We start from the raw sequence: 24,779 nt of genomic DNA on the forward strand, positions 1-24,779 counted from the left end.
CCACACCCCCGACAGACGCCACACCCCCGACAGACGCCACACCCCCGACAGACGCCACACCCCCGACAGACGCCACACCACAGACAGAGACACCACAGACAGAGACATCACAGACAGAGACACCACAGACAGAGACACCACAGACAGAGACACCACAGACAGAGACACCACAGACAGAGACACCACAGACAGAGACACCACAGACAGAGACACCACAGACAGAGACACCACAGACAGAGACACCACAGACAGAGACACCACAGACAGAGACACCACAGACAGAGACACCACAGACAGAGACACCACAGACAGAGACACCACAGACAGAGACACCACAGACAGAGACACCACAGACAGAGACACCACAGACAGAGACACCACAGACAGAGACACCACAGACAGAGACACCACAGACAGAGACACCACAGACAGAGACACCACAGACAGAGACACCACAGACAGAGACACCACAGACAGAGACACCACAGACAGAGACACCACAGACAGAGACACCACAGACAGAGACACCACAGACAGAGACACCACAGACAGAGACACCACAGACAGAGACTAGAGGTCGACAGATTAATCGGAATGGCCGATTAATTAGGGCCGATTTCAAGTTTTCATAACAAGGGAAGTCAGTTAAGAACAAATTCTTATTTTCAATGACGGCCTAAGAACGGTGGGTTAACTGCCTTGTTCAGGGGCAGAACGACAGATTTTTACCTTATCAGCTTGGGGATTCAATCTTGCAACCTTACGGTTAACTAGTCCAACGCTCTAACCACCTGCTTTACATTGCACTCCACGAGGAGCCTGCCTGTTACGCGAATGCAGTAAGAAGCCAAGGTAAGTTGCTAGCTAGCATTAAACTTATCTTATAAAAAACAATCAATCAATCATAATCACTAGTTAACTACACGTGGTTGATGATATTACTAGTTTATCTAGCCTGTCCTGCGTTGCATGTAATCGCTTAGGTACACGTTGCTCCAACCATAAACATTAATGCATTTCTTAAAATCAATACACAAGTATATATTTTTACACCTGCATATTTAGTTAATATTGCCTGCTAACATGAATTTATTTTAACTAGGGAAAATGTGTCACTTCTCTTGCAAACAGAGTCAGGGTATATGCAGCAGTTTGGGCCGCCTGGCTCGTTGCGAACTGTGAAGACTATTTCTTCCTAACAAAGACAGCCGACTTCGCCAAACGGGGGATGATTTAACAAAAGCGCATTTGCGAAAAAAGCACAATCGTTGCACGACTGTACCTAACCATAAACATCAATGCCTATATACAGAAGTATATATTTTTAAACCTGCATATTTAGCTAAAAGAAATCCAGGTTAGCAGGCAATATTAACCAGGTGAAATTGTGTCATTTTGCGTTCATTGCACGCAGAGTCAGGGTATATGCATCAGTTTGGGCATTGCACTGTTTATGACTTCAAGCTTGTCAACTCCTAAGATTAGGCTGGTGTAACCGATGTGAAATGGCTAGCTAGTTAGTCAGGTGCGCGCTAATAGCATTTCAAACGTCACTCGCTCTGAGACTTGGGAGTGGTTGTTCCCCTTGCTCTGCATGAGTAACGCTGCTTTGAGGGTGGCTGTTGTCGATGTGTTCCTGGTTCGAGCCCAGGTAGGAGCGAGGAGAGGGACGGAAGCTATACTGTTACACTGGCAAGACTAAAGTGCCTATAAGAACATCCAATAGTCAAAGGTATATGAAATACAAATCGTAGAGAGAGAAATAGTCCCATAATTCCTATAATAAATACAACCTAAAACTTCTTACCTGGGAATATTGAAGACTCATGTTAAAAGGAACCACCAGCTTTCATATGTTCCCATGTTCTGAGCAAGGAACTTAAACGTTAGCTTTCTTACATGGCACATATTGCACTTTTACTTTCTTCTCCAACACTTTGTTTTTGCATTATTTAAACCAAATTGAACATGTTTCATTATTTATTTCAGGCTAAATTGATTTTATTGATGTATTATATTAAGTTAAAATAAGTGTTCATTCAGTATTGTTGTAATTGTCATTATTACAAATAAATACATTTAAAAAGAAAATCGGCCGACTAATCGGTAGCGTCTTTTTTTGGTCCTCCAATAACCGGTATCGGCGTTGAAAAATCATAATTGGTCGACCTCTAACACACACACACACACACACACACCACACACACACCACACAGACACACACCATACAGACACACACCATACAGACACACACCACACAGACACACACCACACAGACAGACACCACACAGACACACACCATACAGACACACACCATACAGACAGACACCACACACACCATACAGACAGACACCACACACACCATACAGACAGACACCACAATTTTTATTTACAAATGCGAGTGAAATGCTAGCACTGTGGAGCCACACACACCATACAGACACCCCCCCACAGAGACGCCACACTATACAGATACCATACAATTTTTATTTACTAATGAAATGCTAGCACTGTGGAGCCCTGACCACACGCCAACGTGGCTGGTGAAATCTACCCGCAGCTGGCAGGTTAATTTTAGGCCCTGTTTGAATCCCTTTTGAATGATGCCGACTATTAAAAACACCGTTAGCAAAATTCCTGACATTCCCGTCCCACCCTTGGAGGAGGTACATGGTTGTACTCAGCAGGCACCAAATAGAAGAAAACAGACTGGTGGAGGCAGACTACCTGAATATGTCCAATAAGAATCACCTGTTTTCCACTGCAAAGCACATTGCTATGGTGTGCTCTAATGAATTCTCATTAGGACAGTCATCGAGGGAGTAGCTACCTGTGTTGAAGTCCAGCTTGGACACCTGCAGGGCGTAGGCCTCACACTCCTTCTTACTGAAGCTGAAGATGATAACCGGCTGGAAGTTCTTCTCCATGATCATCTTCACGATCTTGAACACGTTGGACGGCCCTAAAGGAGACAACACACAGTGAACAAAACAAGGGATTTTGGGTAATATTCCATGAATTTTGAAACCCAAATTTAGATGACACTGAATCATCTGACAAAACTTGGCTCACATTAATACTTGTGGTCAGCAGTATAGGCAGTCAGTCACACACCTCGTGTTCCTCCTTTGCGTCCCTTGGTGTCCCACTTGCCCCCTCCGCTGCCGCCCCCAGAGTCCCCTGTGTCTCTCAGCACCTGCATGGCCGTGTTGAAGTTGTCCTCTCTGAACTCTCCCTGGAGGAGACAAGACACGATCAGACACTCTGGATCAATAACCGACCCTAGAGTAGACGATCAGACACTCTGGATCAATAACCGACCCTAGAGTAGACACGATCAGACACTCTGGATCAATAACCGACCCTAGAGTAGACACGATCAGACACTCTGGGTCAATAACCGACCCTAGAGTAGACACGATCAGACACTCTGGATCAATAACCGACCCTAGAGTAGACACGATCAGACACTCTGGGTCAATAACCGACCCTAGAGTAGACGATCAGACACTCTGGATCAATAACCGACCCTAGAGTAGACACAATCAGACACTCTGGATCAATAACCGACCCTAGAGTAGACGATCAGACACTGGATCAATAACCGACCCTAGAGTAGACACGATCAGACACTCTGGATCAATAACCGACCCTAGAGTAGACACGATCAGACACTCTGGATCAATAACCGACCCTAGAGTAGACACGATCAGACACTCTGGATCAATAACCGACCCTAGAGTAGACACGATCAGACACTCTGGATCAATAACCGACCCTAGAGTAGACACGATCAGACACTCTGGATCAATAACCGACCCTAGAGTAGACACGATCAGACACTCTGGATCAATAACCGACCCTAGAGTAGACACGATCAGACACTCTGGATCAATAACCGACCCTAGAGTAGACACGATCAGACACTCTGGATCAATAACCGACCCTAGAGTAGACACGATCAGACACTCTGGGTCAATAACCGACCCTAGAGTAGACGATCAGACACTCTGGGTCAATAACCGACCCTAGAGTAGACGATCAGACACTCTGGATCAATAACCGACCCTAGAGTAGACACGATCAGACACTCTGGGTCAATAACCGACCCTAGAGTAGACGATCAGACACTCTGGGTCAATAACCGACCCTAGAGTAGACGATCAGACACTCTGGATCAATAACCGACCCTAGAGTAGACACGATCAGACACTCTGGATCAATAACCGACCCTAGAGTAGACACGATCAGACACTCTGGGTCAATAACCGACCCTAGAGTAGACACGATCAGACACTCTGGGTCAATAACCGACCCTAGAGTAGACACGATCAGACACTCTGGGCTCATTTCACATTCTGTTCACAGAGGTGTGAATAGTTATCACTAAGCTACGGTTCCCAGAGGTGTGAATAGTTATCACTAAGCTACTGTTCCCAGAGGTGTGAATGGCTATCACACTAAGCTGATACTTGCATGTTTAGCCAGGTACCTAACACCATGCTTAGTCATCCCACTGACAGACATTGTAAACCGAACCTAAATAATGGAGTGATTTTTGTGTGCTCTCATCACTGTAACCCATCTGGCCTGTTACGACAACAGCATGATGCAAGCAATGCTTAACACAGACCTAGCCCGAACCATGAAAAACAGCCCCAGACCATTATTCCTCCTTTACAGTTGGCACTATGCATTGGGGCAGGTAGCATTACTACCTTACTAACTTTAAGCATCAGCTGTCAGAGCAGCTTACCAATCACTGCACCTGTACACAGCCCACCCAACTACCTCATCCCCATATTGTTATTTCTTTTTTTGCTCCTTTGCACCCCAGTATTTCTACTTGCACATTCATCTTCTGCACATCTATCACTCCAGTGTTAATGCTAAATTGTAATTATTTCACCACTATGGCCTATGTATTGCCTTACCTCCATAATCTTACTACATTCGCATACACTGTATATAGATTTTTCTATTGTGTTATTGACTGTACGTTTGTTTATGTGTAACTGTGTTGTTGTTTGGGTCGCACTGCTTTGCTTTATCTTGACCAGGTCGCAGATGTAAATGAGAACTTGTTCTTAACTGGCCAACCTGGTTAAATAAAAATAAAATAATTCTCCTGGCATCCGCCAAACCCAGATTAGCCTGTCAGATGGTGAAGCGTGATTCATCACTCCAGAGAATGCGTTTCCACTGCTCAAGATTCCAATGGCGCAGAGCTTTACACCAGTCCAGCCAACATTTGGCATTGTGCATGGTGATCTTAGGCTTGATTGCGGCTGCACGGCCATGGAAACCCATTTCATGAAGCTCCCAACTAACAGTTATTGTGCTAACATTGCTTCCAGAGGCAGTTTGGAACTCAGTAGTGAGCGTTACAACTGAGGAATTATGATTTGTACGCCCTACACGCATCAGCAGTAAGGTTCTGTGAGCTTGTGTGGCCATCCACTTCACAACTGAGCCCTTGCTGCTCCTAAACATTTCCACTTTATCTTTATGGATACATATATCAAATGACTGTACAATGAAGTGAATGAAGTGTATTTCCACTGTGACAGGGTGTGCATCATCTGTGTGTGAGTGTGTATAGTAAATGCAGAAGGCAACGTGTTGTCACAGTCAAGACAGAGGAAACCTCTGGTATTGTGGATGTCCTTACGTTCTCATCCACCACAAGGTGAAGTCCGTCGCCACCTGCTGGGAAGATGTAGTGCTGCAGGGGGGTGGGCCGAAAGTCAGTATACACCACGTGACAGGGCTGCATGGGGACAAGAAGAAGTCACCAGTAAAGTATTAGCATTTCATCACAATAACTATTTATTCAACCTTTATTTACAGTTAAGTCGACTCAGTCAATTCTTTCCAAGTGTGTGCTCAGCCTTCGAAAGGGAACAGCCAGTGTTGCAGCCCAGTCCTTCTGCTGACCAAGGTTAGTCTGGCACTGGAGTGAGACTGGGCAGCCAGGGGGATGGCAGACCGGTCACTAGACAGTTCCGAGGGGACGGGTCTTTAAAAGTAATAGGATATGTGGTGGACACCACTGGAAGCACAAGATGGGGGACGTCTGTCAACAGCCTGCGCTTCTTATAGGAAGTCAAGTAAGTGACCAAGTTAATTAAATAAACCCCACCTGTTTGTGGAGGTGGCAGATCCACTCAGCAAACTGCTTGGCGTTGGGGATGGTGGCGGACAGGAAGACATAGTGGACATTGTCAGGAAGCAGGATGATGGTCTCCTCCCAGACCACGCCACGCTCTGCATCTCTCATGTAATGGATCTCATCAAAGATGACCCAGGCCACCTCTCTCATGACCTCTGACCCTCGGTACAACATGCTCCTCAGGATCTGAAACAATAAGGAGAAGTTCACTTTATTGTCCAAATGCCCAACAGAAATGAGTCTTCCATTTTATCCGTATCCCTCCAAAATACAGAATGGAGCAGAAGAGACAGATGAGAGCAGGGGACGGAGGTCGGAGCGGGGGTCGGAGCCAAGGGCAATATCAAGTTGAGCAGACAGAGTGGAGAGTTGATAATGTGATGATAATCGACTGATAACGGAAAGCTCTGATGTTGTACCTCAGTGGTCATGACAAGGCAGGAGGCAGTGGGGTTGATGGTGACATCACCGGTCATCAAGCCAACATCTTGGAACTCTTCGTACATCTCTCTGTACTTCTGGTTACTCAGGGCCTTGATGGGGCTGGTGAAGATGACCCTCTGTTTCCCTCTCAGGGCTAGAGCTATGGCATACCTGGAGGAGGGGCAGACGTGGGTTTGGGAAAGTGTTTCAGAGACTGCCTAGATACACTAATCTGGCCCTTGAGGTCCTAAGTACATGAACTGATTTTGACCTGGGACATCAGGTGAGTGGAATCTCGAGCCAATCAGTGACATGAATCAATTAACTAATTTACAGACAAAATAACATACAATCAGTGTGTCAAACTCACTCTGCACAGACAGTCTTTCCTGCAGAGGTGTGGGCAGACACAAGCACTGACTGGTTGTTGTCTATGCACAGAATGGCCTCACGTTGGAAGGGATCCAGAATGAAGGGGTACTCCTGCAAAACAGACCAATAAGACGTTAGCAAGAACAGAAATGGGTGGACTGGAGTCACTTGACAAGGCAATGTTTAAGGCCCTGATTTTCAGAACGTGCTTTCACCATATCCACGCAACAGAGATTTACAGTTACACTACCTTGGCTGCTTTCCCCACACGAGGCTTAAGCTGTGTGTACTCCTCATTGGCTGGCAGGGCTACCTGTTCAGGTAAAGGAAAACAGAAATGTCAATAAGGGGAAGCCAGTTGATATAGTGGACTATACCCAGGTTTCATAAATTAATAAAAAATAAATATATTTTGTTAATATTTCAAAAGACCTGTGAAAGCTCTTACCTCGTGATTGCATCCTTCCACTGTCTCAACCGGCTCCACCTTCACTTTGGGCATGCAGTCTGCAAGACTGGGGATGGCCATTTCATATTCATTAGCATTCAATCCGTTAACCAACCGTGAGTAGAATTCACACGGCACTCTAATTTGCATATCATATAGCCATGTGTCTACACCAACAGGGAATCATAACACTTTACACAATTACACATCTAGGCAGTCGGTAGAGATGAAAGAGTGCACTGAAATTGCAGTGGGCCGGACTCAAACCCATGCTGCAGCGGTAGCTATATCTGATCTTGAGGCAGCAAATCTAGAATTGTTCAAAGTCACATCTTACTTGATCTCCTCTGTAGAGACAGTCTCCAGCTTGGCCTTCTTCCCGAACACCACCTCATCTGTCCCGTCGTTGTCTGCTTCCCTCTTGGTCTTGGCAGCAGGGGGCTCGTTCTTTCCGCGTTCATCATTATTACTGGTTGCTTTCCTGAAAAGTGAGAATAAATCAGTAATGTTATTTTAGAATAGAAGAGGCTGCAGTGCATGTGCTTTCTCATCCTACAGTTACAAATAACTCCATTCACAATATTAAGTAGCAGCCTGCCTACCTGTTGGCTCTTGGTCCTTGTATTCTATCCTTTAACTTTTAATTCCTTCAAATTGCATCTTCCATTGATTAGATACACTATACGGCCAAAAGTATGTGGACCCCTGCTCGTCGAACATCTCACTCCAAAATCATGGGCATTAATCTGGATTTGTTACCCCTTTTGCTGCTATAACAGCTTCCACTCTTCTGAGAAGGCTTTTCACTAGATGTTGGAACATTGATGCGGGGACTTGCTTCCATTCAGCCACAAGAGCATTAGTGAGGTCGGTCACTGATGTTGGGCGATTAGACCTGGCTCGCAGTCAGCGTTCCAATTCATCCCAAAGTTGATTGATGGGTTGAGGTTAGGACCCTGTGCAGGCCAGTCTTGTTCTTTCACACCGATCTTGACAAACCATTTCTGTATGGACCTCATTTGTGCATGGGGGCATTGTCATGCTGAAACAGGAAAAGGCATTCCCAAAACTGTTGCCACAAAGATGGAAGCACAGAATTGTCTAGAATGTCATTGTATGCTGAAGCGTTACAATTTCCCTTCACTGGAACTAAGGGGCCTAGCCCAAACCATGAAAAATATCCCCAGACCATTATTCCTCATCCACCAAACTTTACAGTTGGCACTATGCATTGGTGCAGGTAGCATTCTCCTGGCATCCGCCAAAGCTAGATTCGTCCGTCGAACTGCCAGATGGTGAAGCGTGATTCATCACTCTAGACAACGCCTTTCCAGTGCTCCAGAGTCCAATGGCGGCGAGCTTTACACCACTCCAGCCGACGCTTGGCATTGCAAAATAGCCTAATCTTCATGACTAATGTTCAAACAGTATCAAGGTTCTGGTCTAATGCTTCAAAAATGTTAGGCATAACCATGTTCATGGAACTCTAGGGCTTGTGTGCTGCTGCTCGGCCTTGGAAACCCATTTCATGAAGCTGACGTTGCTTCCGGAGGCAGCTTGGAACTCGGTAGTGAGCGTTGCAACCGAGGCCAGACGATTGGTATGCGCTTCAGCACTCCCGTTCTGTGAGCTCGCATGGCCTACCGCTTTGCGGCTGAGCCGTAACGGTTCCAAGGCGTTTCCAGCACTTACAGTTGACAAGGGCAGCTTTAGCAGGGCAGAAATTTGACATACTGACTTGTTGGAAAGGTGGCATACTAGGACAGTGCCACGCTGAAAGTCACTGAGCTCTGTGTGCTCTATTTTATACACCTGTCAGCAATGGGTGTGACCGAAATTGCCAAATCCACTCATTTGAAGGGGTGTCCACATATACATATATATTTACTACTGCTCCATATCTTGGCAGGTTATTATTCCACAGCAATATCTGGCTGATCTTCCAAAGTGTGGTCCTTTGATAAGGGTCAAACTTCAAACTGAATGAGGGACACAGTGGAACATCTGTACAGAATGGCATATTGGGAAGGCCGCTATCGGATTGGTGCATGGGAGATCAACCCCGTTAAGCAGACCGGAACTGACCATTTATTTCAAAAGTCAACGGCGTGAGTAAAACAACGTAATTTATCTACCATCTTTAATACCAGCCATATTGCAAGCGATGCGTATCTACGTGTCTAAACGTTAACACAGCGTCGGGATTGTAATGTAGTTCACGAGGCCATCGTGGACGAAGTTAATGTCTGAGGACTGTAGGGAGAAGGCAGAATGCTGCCTAGTTTGATAGTTACCTTCCGACTATACTATATCTAAAATCACTAACACTAGATATTTGAACGAATAAAATGTGGCGAAATGTTCATACTGGTAAACACACAAATCTCACTCCCAAGAGTCTGGGATTAAACATAAACCAGTGTAAATGTAACGTTAGGCATTGGGCTGTAAAGTTAGTAGCTAGGCGTCGTTAGCATTATTTAGCCAGCAAGGCTAGATGCTGTTTGCGAGTGTTCTCATTTGATAGTTGTCTGTGTCATTACTTTATGAATTGAAAATAACTTTCTAACCGAATGAAAACCCATAACTAACATACCCCTTTTCAGGTATTGGTGGTTTCTTTTTAGTTGAAGATGTTTGTTCTTCATCGAACACGCTGAACAAATCGTCTCCAAAGGCGTCCGCCATGATTGCAAGATGAAAACACACAAATCCCACAATGCAACAATATTACTTCCGCTACGGCAACCGGAAACTACCAATTCATAACTCGCGAAAAATATTTTAGACGCGTTTTATTATTTGGCAAACTAGCCACAGCATTATTATGAATATAGAAAATATGCTGGACTCCACTCTTGAATAGTCAATCGTTTATACTGCCGATATACTAGTCTAGTACAGCGGTGTTATAACGTGTTATTATAACGTGACAGACAGATTGCGTTGTAAGTGCTTGTGTCTTTTCACCGGTGTCTGCAAGGTGTAGCTGTTTGCTAACTAGCTAACGTTACTAGCTAGCTATCTGTTTTTAGAGTAGCCAGACAACCGTCATATTTTAAGAAACATATGAAATTAGCTGTTGACTGATGTTTTTAAATGTATTAGACCTGTAGGGCAACAGATCGCAGTCTCTCAATGGGTGGAAAGAAGAAGAAATCAGCCACTGTCCCTACAGTCCAACCGGCAGCAGCAGCCAACAATGTTCCTGCTGCTGGAAACGGAGTGGCTGACCTTGCTACTACTGGGAAAAAGCAGAAGCCAACTCCTGCTAAAGCTGCTGTGAAAGAAAACAAGCCAAAAGGTATGTCACTCATATAAAGTAATGTCTAGTTAGCTAGCTAGATCTGAGCAGAGTTAGGTCTCAGAAGGCTGTGGCTGTTGTTATGAGTCAGAAACCCCTGGTGGGTAATGATAGCCTGTAATACATGATTCAATGTTGGATGGCATATGGCAGGCATAATTAAACCATCTGTGTGAGTCTGACACTTTCATTGACTCGTTTGACAGGTCCAAAGACCTACAGCCTCACAAACACAGCACAAGTGGACACAGGAGGAGTCACTGACAAGTCTATACTCAAAGTAAGTGTGCAGAATAGACTGATGTTTAACCCTGTTATTAGCCTACTACTTTATAAACACGTCCTGAAATGTTTTACTTCTGTTACAGGTTGTCATTCAAACAGACTTGGAGAAGAAGATCATCAAACTGATCAATGATTTCAGGCAAGAGAATGGAGACAAAGGACCAATATCAGGAAGACTCACCAACAAGAAACTGCTGGTAAAGAACATCATGTGTCACAGTAACAAACGAGCCTTGATTCACATGTCTGTCATATGTATTTTGTTAATCTATTCTAATGTCATATGCTTTGTGTTACACTGTCATGATGTAGCCTGTGATTGTGTTTTACAGGATCTCTACTTAGCTCTGCAGAAGTTCAAGTTTAAGACGGAGCACATTGAGGAAGCCATGAAAAGCAGTGTGTTGTATGGAGGAGACCTGCACTCTGCCCTCGACTGGCTTTGCCTGAACCTGAAAGATGGTACTTTTACTTTGATTTTCAAATTGTCTGTTCTTTTTACCTTCTTATCGCAATAAACTTCTTCACTGATCCTCTGACTGACTCGTTTTACTCTAGCTTTCTTTGATTCCCTCCTTCAGAGGAGCTGCCAGCCGGTTTCAGTCAGAGGATGCAGGAAGAGAACCATGAGACCAAGCCAAAGTTCCAGCCTGCACCCCAAGCACCCGAACCTGAATCTCCCAAAGAACCGAAGAAAGAGCCGGCAAAGGTGGGGAAAATATAGCCTTGATCCACCCTTTCCTATTGTGTTGCTTAGAGTATGCGGAGCGAATGTGACATTTACAGTCTGGCAACGTAAGATTATGGGAAACATTTTCTACACATTCTGAGTCTGTGAGTCAATGAATGATCAGTCATCTCCATGGTGATCTCCATGTTGACAGGTGCCTGTGAAGGATGAGGGGGCCAGTGTGAAGGAGTGGATCCTTAGATACGCAGAGCAGTCCAGTGAGGAGAGCAGCGAAGAAGATGAGGAGCAGAGTGGGAAGAAGACACGGAACCCAGAACTGGATGAGAAGTTTGATCCGGTAAGCTGAACTCAGCAATCATGTCACACATTCACCTGTTACACTGACATGTACTGTATAAATGATGACAATCTATGCTGGTCTTACTTTTCTCATAGCCTGGGTGCAACTCTGTTTCTGTGCTCTTGCCAACACATTATGGAATGTTTAGCATGACAATTCCATAAGGAGTTGGCAAGAGAGCAGAAACGGACTGGCACACAGGCTACTTTTCTGAAAGTTCTAGGGACTATAACTACTGGGTACTACTTGATGGGTAATACTGTTTCCCTTCACTCTGGTTATGTCATGTGATGTTGTGTAGAACGACAGGTACCTGGTGCTCACTGCACAGCTGTACGATGCCAAGGAGATGGCTGCTACAGCCAAGGCCAAGAAGGACAAAGGAGGACAGAGGACTGCACAGGACAGAATCAGAGTCATACAGCAAGGTCTGTCTGGGTCCTCCATTGTCAACTGAACACCCACATAATCTATATCAGGGATGGGCAACTTTGAACGGGGATGGGGGCCACAAAAAAATCGGAACTCATCATGAGGGGCCTCAGTGGCACGTGGGTCTCCGTACCCACATCCATACCCACACATGCAGTCAGAGCCGGCCCTAAGCAAAATGTTGTCCCCCCCCCAACAACAGAAACATTTTGCCATTTTAAAGCACGTTTGCTCCAATTCTACACATTTAGCCATGGGGCAAAAATAAGATTTTGTTATTTTATAACTAATTTCATGCAATTCTACTAATTTTGCCTAGAGAAAAATGTGAAGTTTTACAGCTACTTTCCTGCAATTGTACACATTTTTCCATAGGGTGGAAAGAAATGTTAGCAGTTTTTAATATGATATCTGAGTCAGAGTGATTAACAAAATCAATGGGGGACCACCCAGTCGGTAATTCAACCATGATTACTACAAGTTTAGATAACTTACCAATCTAAAACAATTTTTACTTAAGTGACTGTCAGTAATCCAACTATTTAATTACCTGACGCGTGAATAAAGTAACAACCGGGCATGGAAACATGAAATGCCGGTACAGTTTTAGAAATGCCGACAGACAATTTGTTCGTTAGACATGGTGGGATCTTTTCGTGTCGGTAAAATTAATTATGCAAGAAATGGCGGTAGAAACACCTTATGATATAATAACAATAACCATCAAACTTGGAGTCACGCGATGATATGCTGTATGGTCCTCCCACTACGACTCAGGAAAGCATGTAGTTTATTAGGCTACAGATGAAATAAGTAATGAACTTCACAGTGGTGATAGTGCAAGGTGATGAGCTTGGTGCTCCTTTCCAATAAATATTGAGGGTCGTACTCTGTTGACATCAATGCTTGGCCGCCGTTTGACAAATACAAATAAATCGCTCTCATCTATAATAATCTCATAATGCAGGTAGCCTACCCGCACTGTATCTGCGAGCTGTTGGTTAGAGCGCATGTGCCAAGACGAGAGTAGACATATTTGCTATATAACACAACAGTTTTGTGACATAACCATCAGTAGAGTTGAAAATGCGATGGAAACCCATTGGAATTTAATGGCAAAGTACATTTTTATCTGCACTACGTCATCACGCACAGCCTTTTATCCACAAAAGGTCAGTTTAATTGAAACACATCCCTGGTGGGAAAATGCTCATATTGTTTTATACACATTTTTGAATATTTGCATGAAAATCTGTTGCAAACTGGATGGAAACCTAGCTACTGACTAACATAGAAAGAGAAACTGCTGATGCACAACCAATTTTCGAAATTGCACTTTGTGTATTCTACTATTCTAACTCTCAACAGTAAGCTGAGACCCGACTGAGTTCCTAAAAAATATATATTCAGTACCAGTCCTATGGTACTGTAAATATTTGTTGTTATGTTTTGGTATTTGGAAATGTATCCGTGGGCCTACATAATGGGGCCGCTGCCAGTTGCCCACCCCTGATCTGCATACATACTTTAAAACTATTTACAATAACATATTCATCAATGTTCCTTATTTGACCACAGAGCATCCTTTTTGATAATATTTCCTAGAAGTAAACTCAGCAAAAAAAGAAACGTCCTCTCACTGTCAACTGCGTTTATTTTCAGCAAACTTAACATGTGTAAATATTTGTATGACCATAACAAGATTCAACAACTGAGACATAAACTGAACAAATTCCACAGACATGTGACTAACAGAAATGGAATAATGTGTCCCTGAACAAAGGGGGGTCAAAATCAAAAGTAACAGTCAGTATCTGATGTGGCCACCAGCTGCATTCAGTACTGCAGTGCATCTCCTCCTCATGGACTGCACCAGATTTGCCAGTTCTTGCTGCGAGATGTTATCCCACTCTTCCACCAAGGCACCTGCAAGTTCCCAGACATTTCTGGGGGGAATGGCCCTGGCCCTCACCCTCCGATCCAACAGGTCCCAGACATGCTCTTCGCTGGCCATGGCAGAACACTGACATTCCTGTCTTGCAGGAACTCACGCACAGAACGAGCAGCATGGCTGGTGGCATTGTCATGCTGGAGGGTCATGTCAGAATGAGCCTGCAGGAAGGGTACCACATGACGGAAAAGGATGTCTTCCCTGTAACGCACAGCGTTGAGATTGCCTACAAGGACAACCAGCTCAGTCCGATGATGCTGTGACACACCACCCCAGACCATGACGGACCCTCCACCTCCAAATCGATCCCACTCCAGAGTACAGTCATGGCCAAAAGTTTTGATACACAAATATTAATTTTCACAAAGTCTGCTGCCTCAGTTTGTGTGATGGCAATTGCATATACTCCAGAATGTTATGAAGAGTGATCAGATTAATTGCAATTAATTGCAAAGTCCCTCTTTGCCATGCAAATGAACTGAATCCCCCAAAAACATTTCCACTGCATTTCAGCCCTGCCACAGAAGGACCAGCTGACATCATGTCAGTGATTATCTCGTTAACACAGGTGTGACTGTTGACGAGGACAGGGCTGGAGATCACTCTGTCATGCTGATTGAGTTTGAATAACAGACTGGAAGCTTCAAAAGGAGGGTGGTGCTTGGAATCATTGTTCTTCCTCTGTCAACCATGGTTACCTGCAAGGAAACACGTGCCGTCATCATTGCTTTGCACAAAAAGGGCTTCACAGGCAAGGATATTGCTGCCAGTAAGATTGCACCTAAATCAACAATTTATCGGATCATCAAGAACTTCAAGGAGAGCGGTTCAATTGTTGTGAAGAAGGCTTCAGGGCGCCCAACAAAGTCCAGCAAGCGCAGGGACCGTCTCCTAAAGTTGATTCAGCTGTGGGATCGGGGCACCACCAGTACAGAGCTTGCTCAGGAATGGCAGCGGGCAGGTGTGAGTGCATCTGCAAGCACAGTGAGGCGAAGACTTTTGGAGGATGGCCTGGTGTCAAGAAGGGCAGCAAAGAAGCCACTTCTCTCCAGGAAAAATATCAGGGACAGACTGATATTCTGCAAAAGGTACAGGGATTGGACTGCTGAGGACTGGGGTAAAGTCCTTTACTCTGATGAATCCCCTTTCCGATTGTTTGGGGCATCCGGAAAAAAGCTTGTCCAGAGAAGACAAGGTGAGCGCTACCATCAGTCCTGTGTCATGCCAACAGTAAAGCATCCTGAGACCATTCATGTGTGGGGTTGCTTCTCAGGCAAGGGAGTGGACTCACTCACAATTTTGCCTAAGAACACAGCCATGAATAAAGAATGGTACCAACACATCCTCTGAGAGCAACTTCTCCCAACCATCCAGGAACAGTTTGGTGATGAACAATGCCATTTCCAGCATGATGGAGCACCTTGCCATAAGGCAAAAGTGATAACTAAGTGGCTCGGGGAACACAACATTGATATTTTTTCCTGGGTCCATGGCCAGGAAACTCCCCAGACCTTAATCCCATTGAGAACTTGTGGTCAATCTTCAAGAGGCGGGTGGACAAACAAAAATCCACAAAATCTGACAAACTCCAAGCATTGATTATTCAAGAATGGGCTGCCATCAGTCAGGATGTGGCCCAGAATTTAATTGACAGCATGCCAGGGCGGATTGCAGAGGTCTTGAAAAAGAAGGGTCAACACTGCCATTATCGACTCTTTGCATCAACTTCATGTAATTGTCAATAAAAGCCTTTGACACTTACGAAATGCTTGTAATTATACTTCAGTATTCCATAGTAACATCTGACAAAAATATCTAAAGACACTGAGGCAGCAGACTTTGTGAAAATTAGTATTTGTGTCATTCTCCAAACTTTTGGCCAGGGCTGTACAGGCCTCGGTGTAACGCTCATTCCTTCAACGATAAACGCGAATCCGGCTATCACCCCTGGTGAGACAACTGGGACTCGTCAGTGAAGAGCACTTTTTGCCAGTCCTGTCTGGTCCAGTGACGGTGGGTTTGTGCCCATAGGCAACGTTGTTGCCGGGGATGTCTGGTTAGGACCTGCCTTACAACAGGCCTACAAGCCCTCAGTCCAGCCTCTCTCAGCCTATTGCGGACAGTCTGAGCACTGATGGAGGGATTGTGCGTTCCTGGTGTAACTTGGGCAGTTGTTGTTGCCATCCTGTACCTGTCCCGCAGGTGTGATGTTCGGATGTACCGATCCTGTGCAGGTGTTACACGTGGTCTGCCACTGCGAGTACGATCAGCTGTCCGTCCTGTCTCCCTGTAGCGCTTTCTTAGACGTCTCATAGTACAGACATTGCAATTTATTGCCCTGGCCACATCTGCAGTCATCATGCCTCCTTGCAGCATGCCTAAGGCACATTCATGCAGATGAGCAGGGACCCTGGGCATCTTTCTTTTGGTGTTTTTCAGAGTCAGTAGAAAGGACACTAAGAGGCCTACGTTTTCATAACTGTGACCTTAATTGCCTACCATCTGTAAGCTGTTAGTGTCTTAACGACCGTTCCACAGGTGCATGTTCATTAATTGTTTATGGTTCATTGAACAGGCATGGGAAACAGTGTTTAAACCCTTTACAATGAAGATCTTTGAAGTTATTTGGATTTTTACTAATTATCTTTGAAAGACAGGGTCCTGAAAAAGGGACATTTATTTTTTTGCTGAGTTTATATAGGTTTTATTTTCACACCACATATTAATGGTTATGTTTCTATTCACATTTTAGAGATGAAGCCACTAGAATCCCATCCTATGTTCAACACAGCGATAAAAGTTGTAGACACGCCTAAAGTCGAGGAGAAGAAACCACCTGCTCCAACTGAGGGGAAGGAAGAACTGGCATTCGGCCTGTTTGAACAAGCTGAAAAGGAAACGCCCCCTCCCGCAGAGAAAAGTAAGTATGGATTGACAAAACATCTTTGTTTGGTCAATCTGAGGGGAGGACAGCTCATAATAATGGCAGGGACGGAGCAAATGGAACGGCATCAAACACATGGAAACCATGTGTTTGATGTTGGTGATACCATTCCACTTATTCCGCTCCAGCCATTACCAGGAGTCCGTCCTCCCCAATTAAGGCTCCACCAGCCTCCTGTGGTGTCAACTGAGTAGATGATGCACTGTATCTGTACTTATTCAAAACAATAGTGCATGGCAGTGGTATATGAGTGTACAAATGCATACTAAGTTGTGTAGTAAAATCCTACACATTACAGTATAACTGATTGTGGTACTGAGGTTTCGTATTAAAACATCACATTTATTTCTGTCTCAGCAGCGAAAAATAATGAGCCTAAAGACATCCGTAACTTTGACTACACGGCTCGCAGCTGGACCGGCAAGTCCCCCAAACAGTTCCTGATTGACTGGGTCAGGAAGAACCTCCCTAAGAGCCCTGCTCCCTCCTTCCAGAAGGTTGCTGCTGGGAGATACTGGAAGTGCAGGTGAGTGATTGGATCCAGTCTCAGGATCTCTGGCATGTTGTTAAAGTAGTCCGCAGGCTTGTGATCAATGCCATTTCATTCAGTCAACTCTGCTTTTTCAATGAGTTTTCATTGAGTTGGAATTTCAGTTGATTAAAATGAAATTGACCTTAACATTGGTAGTCAGAGAAGTTGCACATCTGTTTTCTGCAATCTGTTATCCTCCAGGGTTAGTGTTTGGAAGATGGACAGTTTTAGCCTGGCTGACATGGTACACAGCCAGGGAGAGCTGACACACTGGTCTGGACAGGAGTCTGTTTTAAATGCAGAATTCACGCACAACCACATCAACAACCACACACAGCCCCTGAGAGCCACACCCTAACCCTGATCCAACCACACACAGCCCCTGAGAGCCACACCCTAACCCTGATCCAACCACACACAGCCCCTGAGAGCCACACCCTAACCCTGATCCAACCACACACAGCCCCTGAGAGCCACACCCTAACCCTGATACAACCACACACAGCCCCTGAGCGCCGCCCATTTCCATGAGGTCTCAACAACCCCCAGGAAAGAAAAAACGTTTGAAAGAACCAATCCGGGTTAGGGGCAGTGGGGTTCGGGGGCTGTGTGTGGTTGTCTATGTGGGCGTTTGAGTGAGAAAGACACAGAGGAGAACCAACCAGTAAAAAATCACAGCCCCCTTCATTATCGTGCCTGCAACATCAAGGAGCCTTTCCAGGTGGTGAAGTCAGGAAGACTTGGAGTTTGGTGTCAGCCAGACTTAGACAGTGTATGACGTGTTGTGATTAAGTTTTGTCTTACAGTAAGACTGGTATTGTTTCTCCCAGGGTTCGTGTTCAGAGACTGGATGATGTTTTGGAGGTTTGTCCCAATATCCTCACTGAGGACGGCATGCAGGCTCAGCACCTGGGTGCTACACTGGCCATCTACAACCTATGTAAAGGACAGGTGAGTTCATATTGTATGTAACCTCAACTAGAGTCAAGTGTGTTTCTGATGGTGTTTTACATTCCAATAACCGTAACCTGTGTCTCTCTCTCTGTCTGTCTGTGTGTGTGTCTCTCTCTCTCTCTCTCTCTGTCTGTGTGTCTCTCTCTTTATTTCTCGGTCTGTCTGTCTCTCTTTTTCTCTCGCTCTCTCTCTGTCTGTCTGTCTCTCTCTCTCTCGCTCTCTCTGTCTCTCTGTCTCTCTCTCTCTCTCGCCATCCCAGTCAGTCCATATGTTGATCCCTCCCACGTACCGTGAGGTGTGGCTGGAGTTGCGGGACAGCGAGCAGGCAGAGGAGGAGGAGCTCCGCACAGCCATCAACAAACCCCGAGACCAGTTCATCGCCCGACTGCTGACCCGGCTGAAACAGCAGCAACCCCAGAAGAAGTGTCCTTCTCCCCAGCCAGGGCTGCAGGGAGCTGGGGACGAGCTCGAGGATGACTGGGAGAGCCTGGCCAACCTGGAGGAAGAGGAGGACCCAGGGAAAGCAATTACACCGAAGCAGAGAGGCGGTGGGGTTGCAGAGGTGGCGGCTCGGGCCCTTCTTCTGAAGCTCCGTGGCTCGGCCCTGTCCAGGCGGTTACAGGTCTGTAATGTTTTTAATCTATTTTTAATCAGTTTTAATGTCTTATCAATAGTTGTAATATTGTGGAGTGACACTTTACTAAATGTTTATAAACTCTACAGATGGACAGAGAGCAGCTCCCGGTGTTTCAGCACCGCGTGCGGGTTATGGAGGCTCTGCGGCGCAACCGTGTGGTAGTGGTGGCGGGGGAGACAGGCAGCGGGAAGAGTACCCAGATCCCTCAGTTTATCCTAGAGGAGCTGCTGACTGGGGGAGCTGCTGCCCAGCCCTGTAACATAGTGGTCACCCAGCCCCGCAGGATCTCTGCCATGAGTCTGGCCAGCAGGGTGTCTCAGGAGCTGGGCTGTGACGACGGGCCTGGATCCAAGGTTAGAGGGAATCGGTGATGGGCTGGTGAAAGTGGTTAGGGGGTTTGAGATTGGATTGAGCTTGACTACAATAAGTTGCATGTAGGTTGGGGTGGTGGAAGTGGTTAAAGGGTTACGTTAGGTGGTTTTGTGTGGTTTAGGATATATAGGGTGCCTCAAAAAGGTTAGGTGTTGTGTAAGGGAAGAGTTAAAAGCAGAATGCAACACATTTGATGGAGATATTTTCTATTATTTGTTTACAATGTTGATGTTTCAGTCGTCGCTGTGTGGGTACCAGATCCGGATGGAGAACAAGTCTTCGGACTCGACCCGTCTTCTGTACTGCACCACCGGGGTTCTCCTCAGGAAGCTGCAGCAGGACCACATGCTCAGCTCTCTGACCCACATCATAGTGGACGAGGTATTTAATTATTGTTATTTATATATATATTCTTTTGTGTATTTTACCCCCTTTTTCTCCCCAATTTCGATCTTGTCTCATCGCTGCAACTCCCCAATGGGCTCGGGAGGTGAAGGTCGAGTCATGCGTCCTCCGAAACATGACCCGCCTAGCCGCGCTTCTTAACACCCGCCTGCTTAACCTGGAAGCCAGCCGCACCAATTTGTCGGAGGAAACACCGTTCAACTGACGACCGAGGTCAGCCTGCAGGCCCCCGGCCTGCCACAAGGAGTTGCTAGAGTGCGATGAGCCAAGTAAAGCACCCCCGGCCTAACCCTAACCTAACCTGGACGACGCTGGGCCAATTTTTTGCCACCCAATGGGACTCCCGATCACGGCCGGTTGGGATACTGCTCGGGATCGGACCTGGGTCTGTAGGGACGCCTCGAGCACTGCGATGCAGTGCCTTAGACCGTTGGGCCACTCAGGAGGCCGCTATTTCATTTTTTAAGATACTTTACCAGCAGTATACCACCCTGCATCACACTGCTGGCTTGCTTCTGAAGCTAAGCAGGGTTGGTCCTGGTCAGTCCCTGGATGGGAGACCAGATGCTGCTGGAAGTGGTATTGAAGAGCCGTAGGAGGCACACTTTCCTCTGGTCTAAAAAATAGCCCAAAGCCCCAGGGCAGTGATTGGGGACATTGCCCTGTGTAGGGTGCTGTCTTTTGGATGGGACGTTAAACGGGTGTCCTGACTCTCTGTGGTCACTAAAGATCCCATGGAACTTATTGTAAGAGTAGGGGTGTCAACCCCGGTGTCCTGGCTAAATTCCCAATCTGGCCTGTCGTATCTCTGACTATGATTAAATTATATGACATGCTATTTTATCAAATCGATTACCTAACGTTTAATTTATTACGTGGGGCGGCAGCATAGCCTAGTGGTTAGGGCGTTGGACTAGTAACCGAAAGGTTGCAAGATCGAATCCCCGAGCTGACAAGGTACAAAATCTGTCGTTCTGCCCCTGAACTAGGCAGTGGGTTACACTGTCCCTAGGCCGTCATTGAAAATAAGAATTTGTTCTTAACTGACTTGCCTAGTTAAATAAAGGTTAAAAAAAATCTAATTAAACCATGCAACAATTAAACCATTAATAACATGGGGCACCACGGAAGCATTAATTAATGTAGAGTGGTTATCTCCCAAATCCACTCTTAAAGATCTGAAGATCTTTTATATCAATAGCAGTCAATTATTAATCGTCACCTCGATCGGTCTCATTCTTTGTTGTAAGAAATGGGTTATCTGCACGAACCCTAGCTAATAAGTTGAATCAGCAATACACAAATTGGCTTAATTATTTATTTATTTATATATATATATATATATATATATATATATATATATATATATATATATATATACACACACACACACACACAGGATAGATCATACATCGATTACTTATCATGTCACGAAAGTCCCCTAGTGGGCTAACCAGATATGATGGCTGGTTACACAAAGGTAGGGGGTTGGGTTTGAATGAAAGAGCGGGAAGACTGAGGGACAAAGGGATTGGGTCTTTATCGGACCTTGAGAAGCTATGCTACCGTAAATACAGAATCTTATGCATTCTAATAACCGCCCATTTGGAAAAGGAAAATGCAGCAAGATATATATTTACTCTGTTGCGCTTCGATAGATTGGTCGAAGATGGAAGACTGGTTTATCCAGCAGAGATCCCCATTGTCCTTTGAAGAATATTTCTGGTCGTAGTGTTGTAGAGCTGGTACGTTAAAGTGCCCTGTCGTTCTTCGGAGATTGTCTGTCCTTTCCTAGGCCACGTTTACAGCTGCAGCTGATAACTCGACGTCTAGGATGTATCACTTCTTTAGTGAATAATCGTTCAAAGTTCATACCAAGTTGCCATAATCAGTTTGCACTGTATTCTGGCTGGTCTAGTCAAAATTCACCAGGTGATCGTCACCTCCACTTTGAAATTTGCCCTTTTAAACGTTAGGACAGCAGTCCTAACATTTCTGGAACTAAATGTTAATTTTGTTAGGTTGAAGTTGAAATTAGCCCTTTTTAAATGTATGGACACCAGTCCTCACGTCATCGGGAACTGAGGTTGACTTCCGTCAACGGGCTTTTGTACTGGGGGAGAGAAGGGCATGTTTCATAGTTCTCAACCAATGTCTGTTCACTTGGGCGTGGCCACAGAGTGAGCATAAGTTTAGTTATGATAACAATTCTCTCATTTAGAAGCTAAAATCACATTTCATCTTCTCACAAATAGTTTCATATTTAAACATTTAAATTGCACAACAATTCCATGTGAATCTGATCACTAGAATGTGTAGACTTTCCAAGATAAATTTATATCGTCTTATTAACCTATATAATGTCACAGACAACAACTGATCTGACATCATATTCTTTAAGGACCAACGGACACTTTCAACTGGTTGAGAAAGGGAAAAATGGTTCCAATCCCCAACCTTTTGATGGTATCATACTTTCTCTGTGGTAACACAGGGCTTTCCAAGAGTCCATTCTGTAGAGTGGAGAGAAAAGGGGGAAAGGTATTTATGGGGGAGTCATAAACCTCATCCAACAGGGTAACGTCATGACAGGCCCTCATACCATCACAGTCACAAAATCATTGTTTATACAATTGGCTCGTTCATCCCCCCTCCTCTCCCCTGTAATTATTCCCTCAGTCAATTTACCTGGTAAAATAAGGGTTAGATTTATGAACCGGAGCTGATAAAGCATCAGAGGTGCCGCTGTATTTCGTTTTTATTATTTGTATTAAATGTAACCTTTATTTAACTAGGCAAATCAGTTAGGAACAAATGTTTATTTTACACCGGCCAAACCAGGATGACACTGGGCCAATTGTGCGCCGCCTATGGGACTCCCAATCATGGCCGGTTGTGATACAGCTTGGATTCGAACCAGGGTGTCTGTAGTGACGCCTCTAACACTGAGATGCAGTGCTTTAGACCGCTGCGCCACTCAGGAGCTGGAGTGTCCGTACTGTGAGCATGTGACATGGGGAGCGGGTAGGGAGAGACGGCAACCAACCAAGCCGACTCTCGCAATAGTAAACTAATAGTTGCCATAACTAGGTTATTTGTCATCAAATATGATTACGTGGTACCTGTCAAGACTGCATCAAACCAGGAGAGTTAGTTACGATAGCTAACGCTAGCTAGCTAGGCTAATTGAGGCTGCAGTGCATGCGCTTTCTCATCCTACAGTTACAAATAACAACAACTCCATTCAGAATATTAAATAGCAGCCTGCCAACCTGTTGGCTCTTGGTCCTTGTAGCCTACCCTTTTAACTTTTAATTCCGTCATTTTAATTACATCTTCCATTGATTAAATACACAACATGGCAAAAACAAAAGTATGTGGACACCTGCTCGTTGAACACCTGCTCATGCTATAACAGCCTCCACTCTCTGGGAAGGTGTGTAGTGTATCTCCTAGCTTTTGCCACACACGGAGCGAGGCTCTATGACTGTAGCCTATTGCCGCTTGATGACTTATGACTGGCCAACAACAAATTACACGTGCCACGCTACATTCTCATGAAAAGCAAGAGCAGCTGCATTAAAATGTCTCTCTCTACTGCAGCGGTCGCGTTCTGATCTGTACGGGCCCTTCCTGACAAGTCAGTAAAAATTACACATACCCGAGACGCATACAATGCTCTCCCTCGCCTTCCATTTGGCAAATCTGACCATAATTCTATCCTCCTGATTCCTGCTTACAAAATAGTTTTTAAGCAGGAAGCACCAGTGACTCGATCAATAAAAAAGTGGTCAAATGAAGCAGATGCTAAGCTACAGGACTGTTTTGCTAGCACAGACTGGAATATGTTCCAGGATTCCTCTGATGGCATTGAGGAGTACACCACATCAGTCATTGGCTCCATCAATAAGTGCATCGATGATGTCGTCCCCACAGTGACATACCCCAACCAGAAGCCATGGATTACAGGCAACATCCACACTGAGCTAAAGGCTAGAGCTGCCACTTTCAAGGAGCGGGACTCTAACCCGGAAGCTTATAAGAAATCCCGCTATGCCCTCCGACGAACCATCAAACAGGCAAATCGTGAATACAGGACTAAGATCGAATCGTACTACACCGGCTCTGACGCTCGTCGGATGTGGCAGGGCTTGCAAACCCTTACAGACTACAAAGGGAAGCACAGCCAAGAGCTGCCCAGTGACACGGGCCTACCAGACGAGCTAAACTACTTCTATGCTCGCTTCGAGGCAAATAACACTGAAACATGCATGAGAGCACCAGCTGTTCCAGAAGACTGTGTGATCATGCTCTCCGCAGCCGATGTAAGACCTTTAACCTCTGGGCCAGTGGGACGTTAGCGTCCCACCCTAGTCAACAGCCAGTGGAATTGCGTGGCGCGAAATACAAATACCTCAAAAATGCTATAACTTCAATTTCTCAAACGTATGACTATTTTACACCATTTGAAAGATAAGACTCTCGTAACAGCACAGATGCTGTAATGTCGATAGAGA

General features: G+C 45.3%; 2 protein-coding genes and 1 non-coding gene across 3 annotated transcripts in view; 1 reads left to right on the plus strand and 2 right to left on the minus strand.

The window, feature by feature from the left end:
* The window catches only part of LOC115149378 (exosome RNA helicase MTR4), a 64,239-nt gene extending 54,089 nt beyond the window's left edge, over positions 1-10,150 (minus strand). The window contains exons 1-10 of the mRNA XM_029692200.1: positions 10,012-10,150; positions 7,753-7,896; positions 7,416-7,482; positions 7,218-7,280; positions 6,966-7,078; positions 6,592-6,766; positions 6,143-6,358; positions 5,672-5,770; positions 3,115-3,235; positions 2,831-2,962 (exon numbers count right to left, since the gene is read on the minus strand). Of these exons, the coding sequence (XP_029548060.1) occupies positions 2,831-2,962; positions 3,115-3,235; positions 5,672-5,770; positions 6,143-6,358; positions 6,592-6,766; positions 6,966-7,078; positions 7,218-7,280; positions 7,416-7,482; positions 7,753-7,896; positions 10,012-10,103 (1,222 nt within the window). The 5' untranslated portion in view covers positions 10,104-10,150. The remainder of the gene's footprint in view (positions 1-2,830; positions 2,963-3,114; positions 3,236-5,671; positions 5,771-6,142; positions 6,359-6,591; positions 6,767-6,965; positions 7,079-7,217; positions 7,281-7,415; positions 7,483-7,752; positions 7,897-10,011) is intronic.
* LOC115149715 (small nucleolar RNA SNORA35) lies at positions 5,879-6,008 on the minus strand. Its single transcript, XR_003866966.1, has one exon. It is a non-coding gene; the product is annotated as a small nucleolar RNA SNORA35 (small nucleolar RNA).
* A 25-nt stretch (positions 10,151-10,175) lies between the features above and the next one.
* Positions 10,176-24,779, plus strand: part of dhx29 (DEAH (Asp-Glu-Ala-His) box polypeptide 29) — a 29,520-nt gene continuing 14,916 nt past the window's right edge. The window contains exons 1-14 of the mRNA XM_029692199.1: positions 10,176-10,363; positions 10,524-10,719; positions 10,926-10,999; positions 11,088-11,201; positions 11,337-11,466; positions 11,586-11,713; positions 11,889-12,032; positions 12,337-12,463; positions 17,171-17,338; positions 17,720-17,888; positions 18,725-18,845; positions 19,108-19,470; positions 19,572-19,838; positions 20,095-20,238. Coding sequence (XP_029548059.1) covers positions 10,554-10,719; positions 10,926-10,999; positions 11,088-11,201; positions 11,337-11,466; positions 11,586-11,713; positions 11,889-12,032; positions 12,337-12,463; positions 17,171-17,338; positions 17,720-17,888; positions 18,725-18,845; positions 19,108-19,470; positions 19,572-19,838; positions 20,095-20,238 — 2,115 coding nt within the window. The 5' untranslated portion in view covers positions 10,176-10,363; positions 10,524-10,553. The remainder of the gene's footprint in view (positions 10,364-10,523; positions 10,720-10,925; positions 11,000-11,087; positions 11,202-11,336; positions 11,467-11,585; positions 11,714-11,888; positions 12,033-12,336; positions 12,464-17,170; positions 17,339-17,719; positions 17,889-18,724; positions 18,846-19,107; positions 19,471-19,571; positions 19,839-20,094; positions 20,239-24,779) is intronic.

Source organism: Salmo trutta, chromosome 15 (genome assembly GCF_901001165.1).
Source record: "Salmo trutta chromosome 15, fSalTru1.1, whole genome shotgun sequence".
NCBI lineage: Eukaryota > Metazoa > Chordata > Actinopteri > Salmoniformes > Salmonidae > Salmo > Salmo trutta.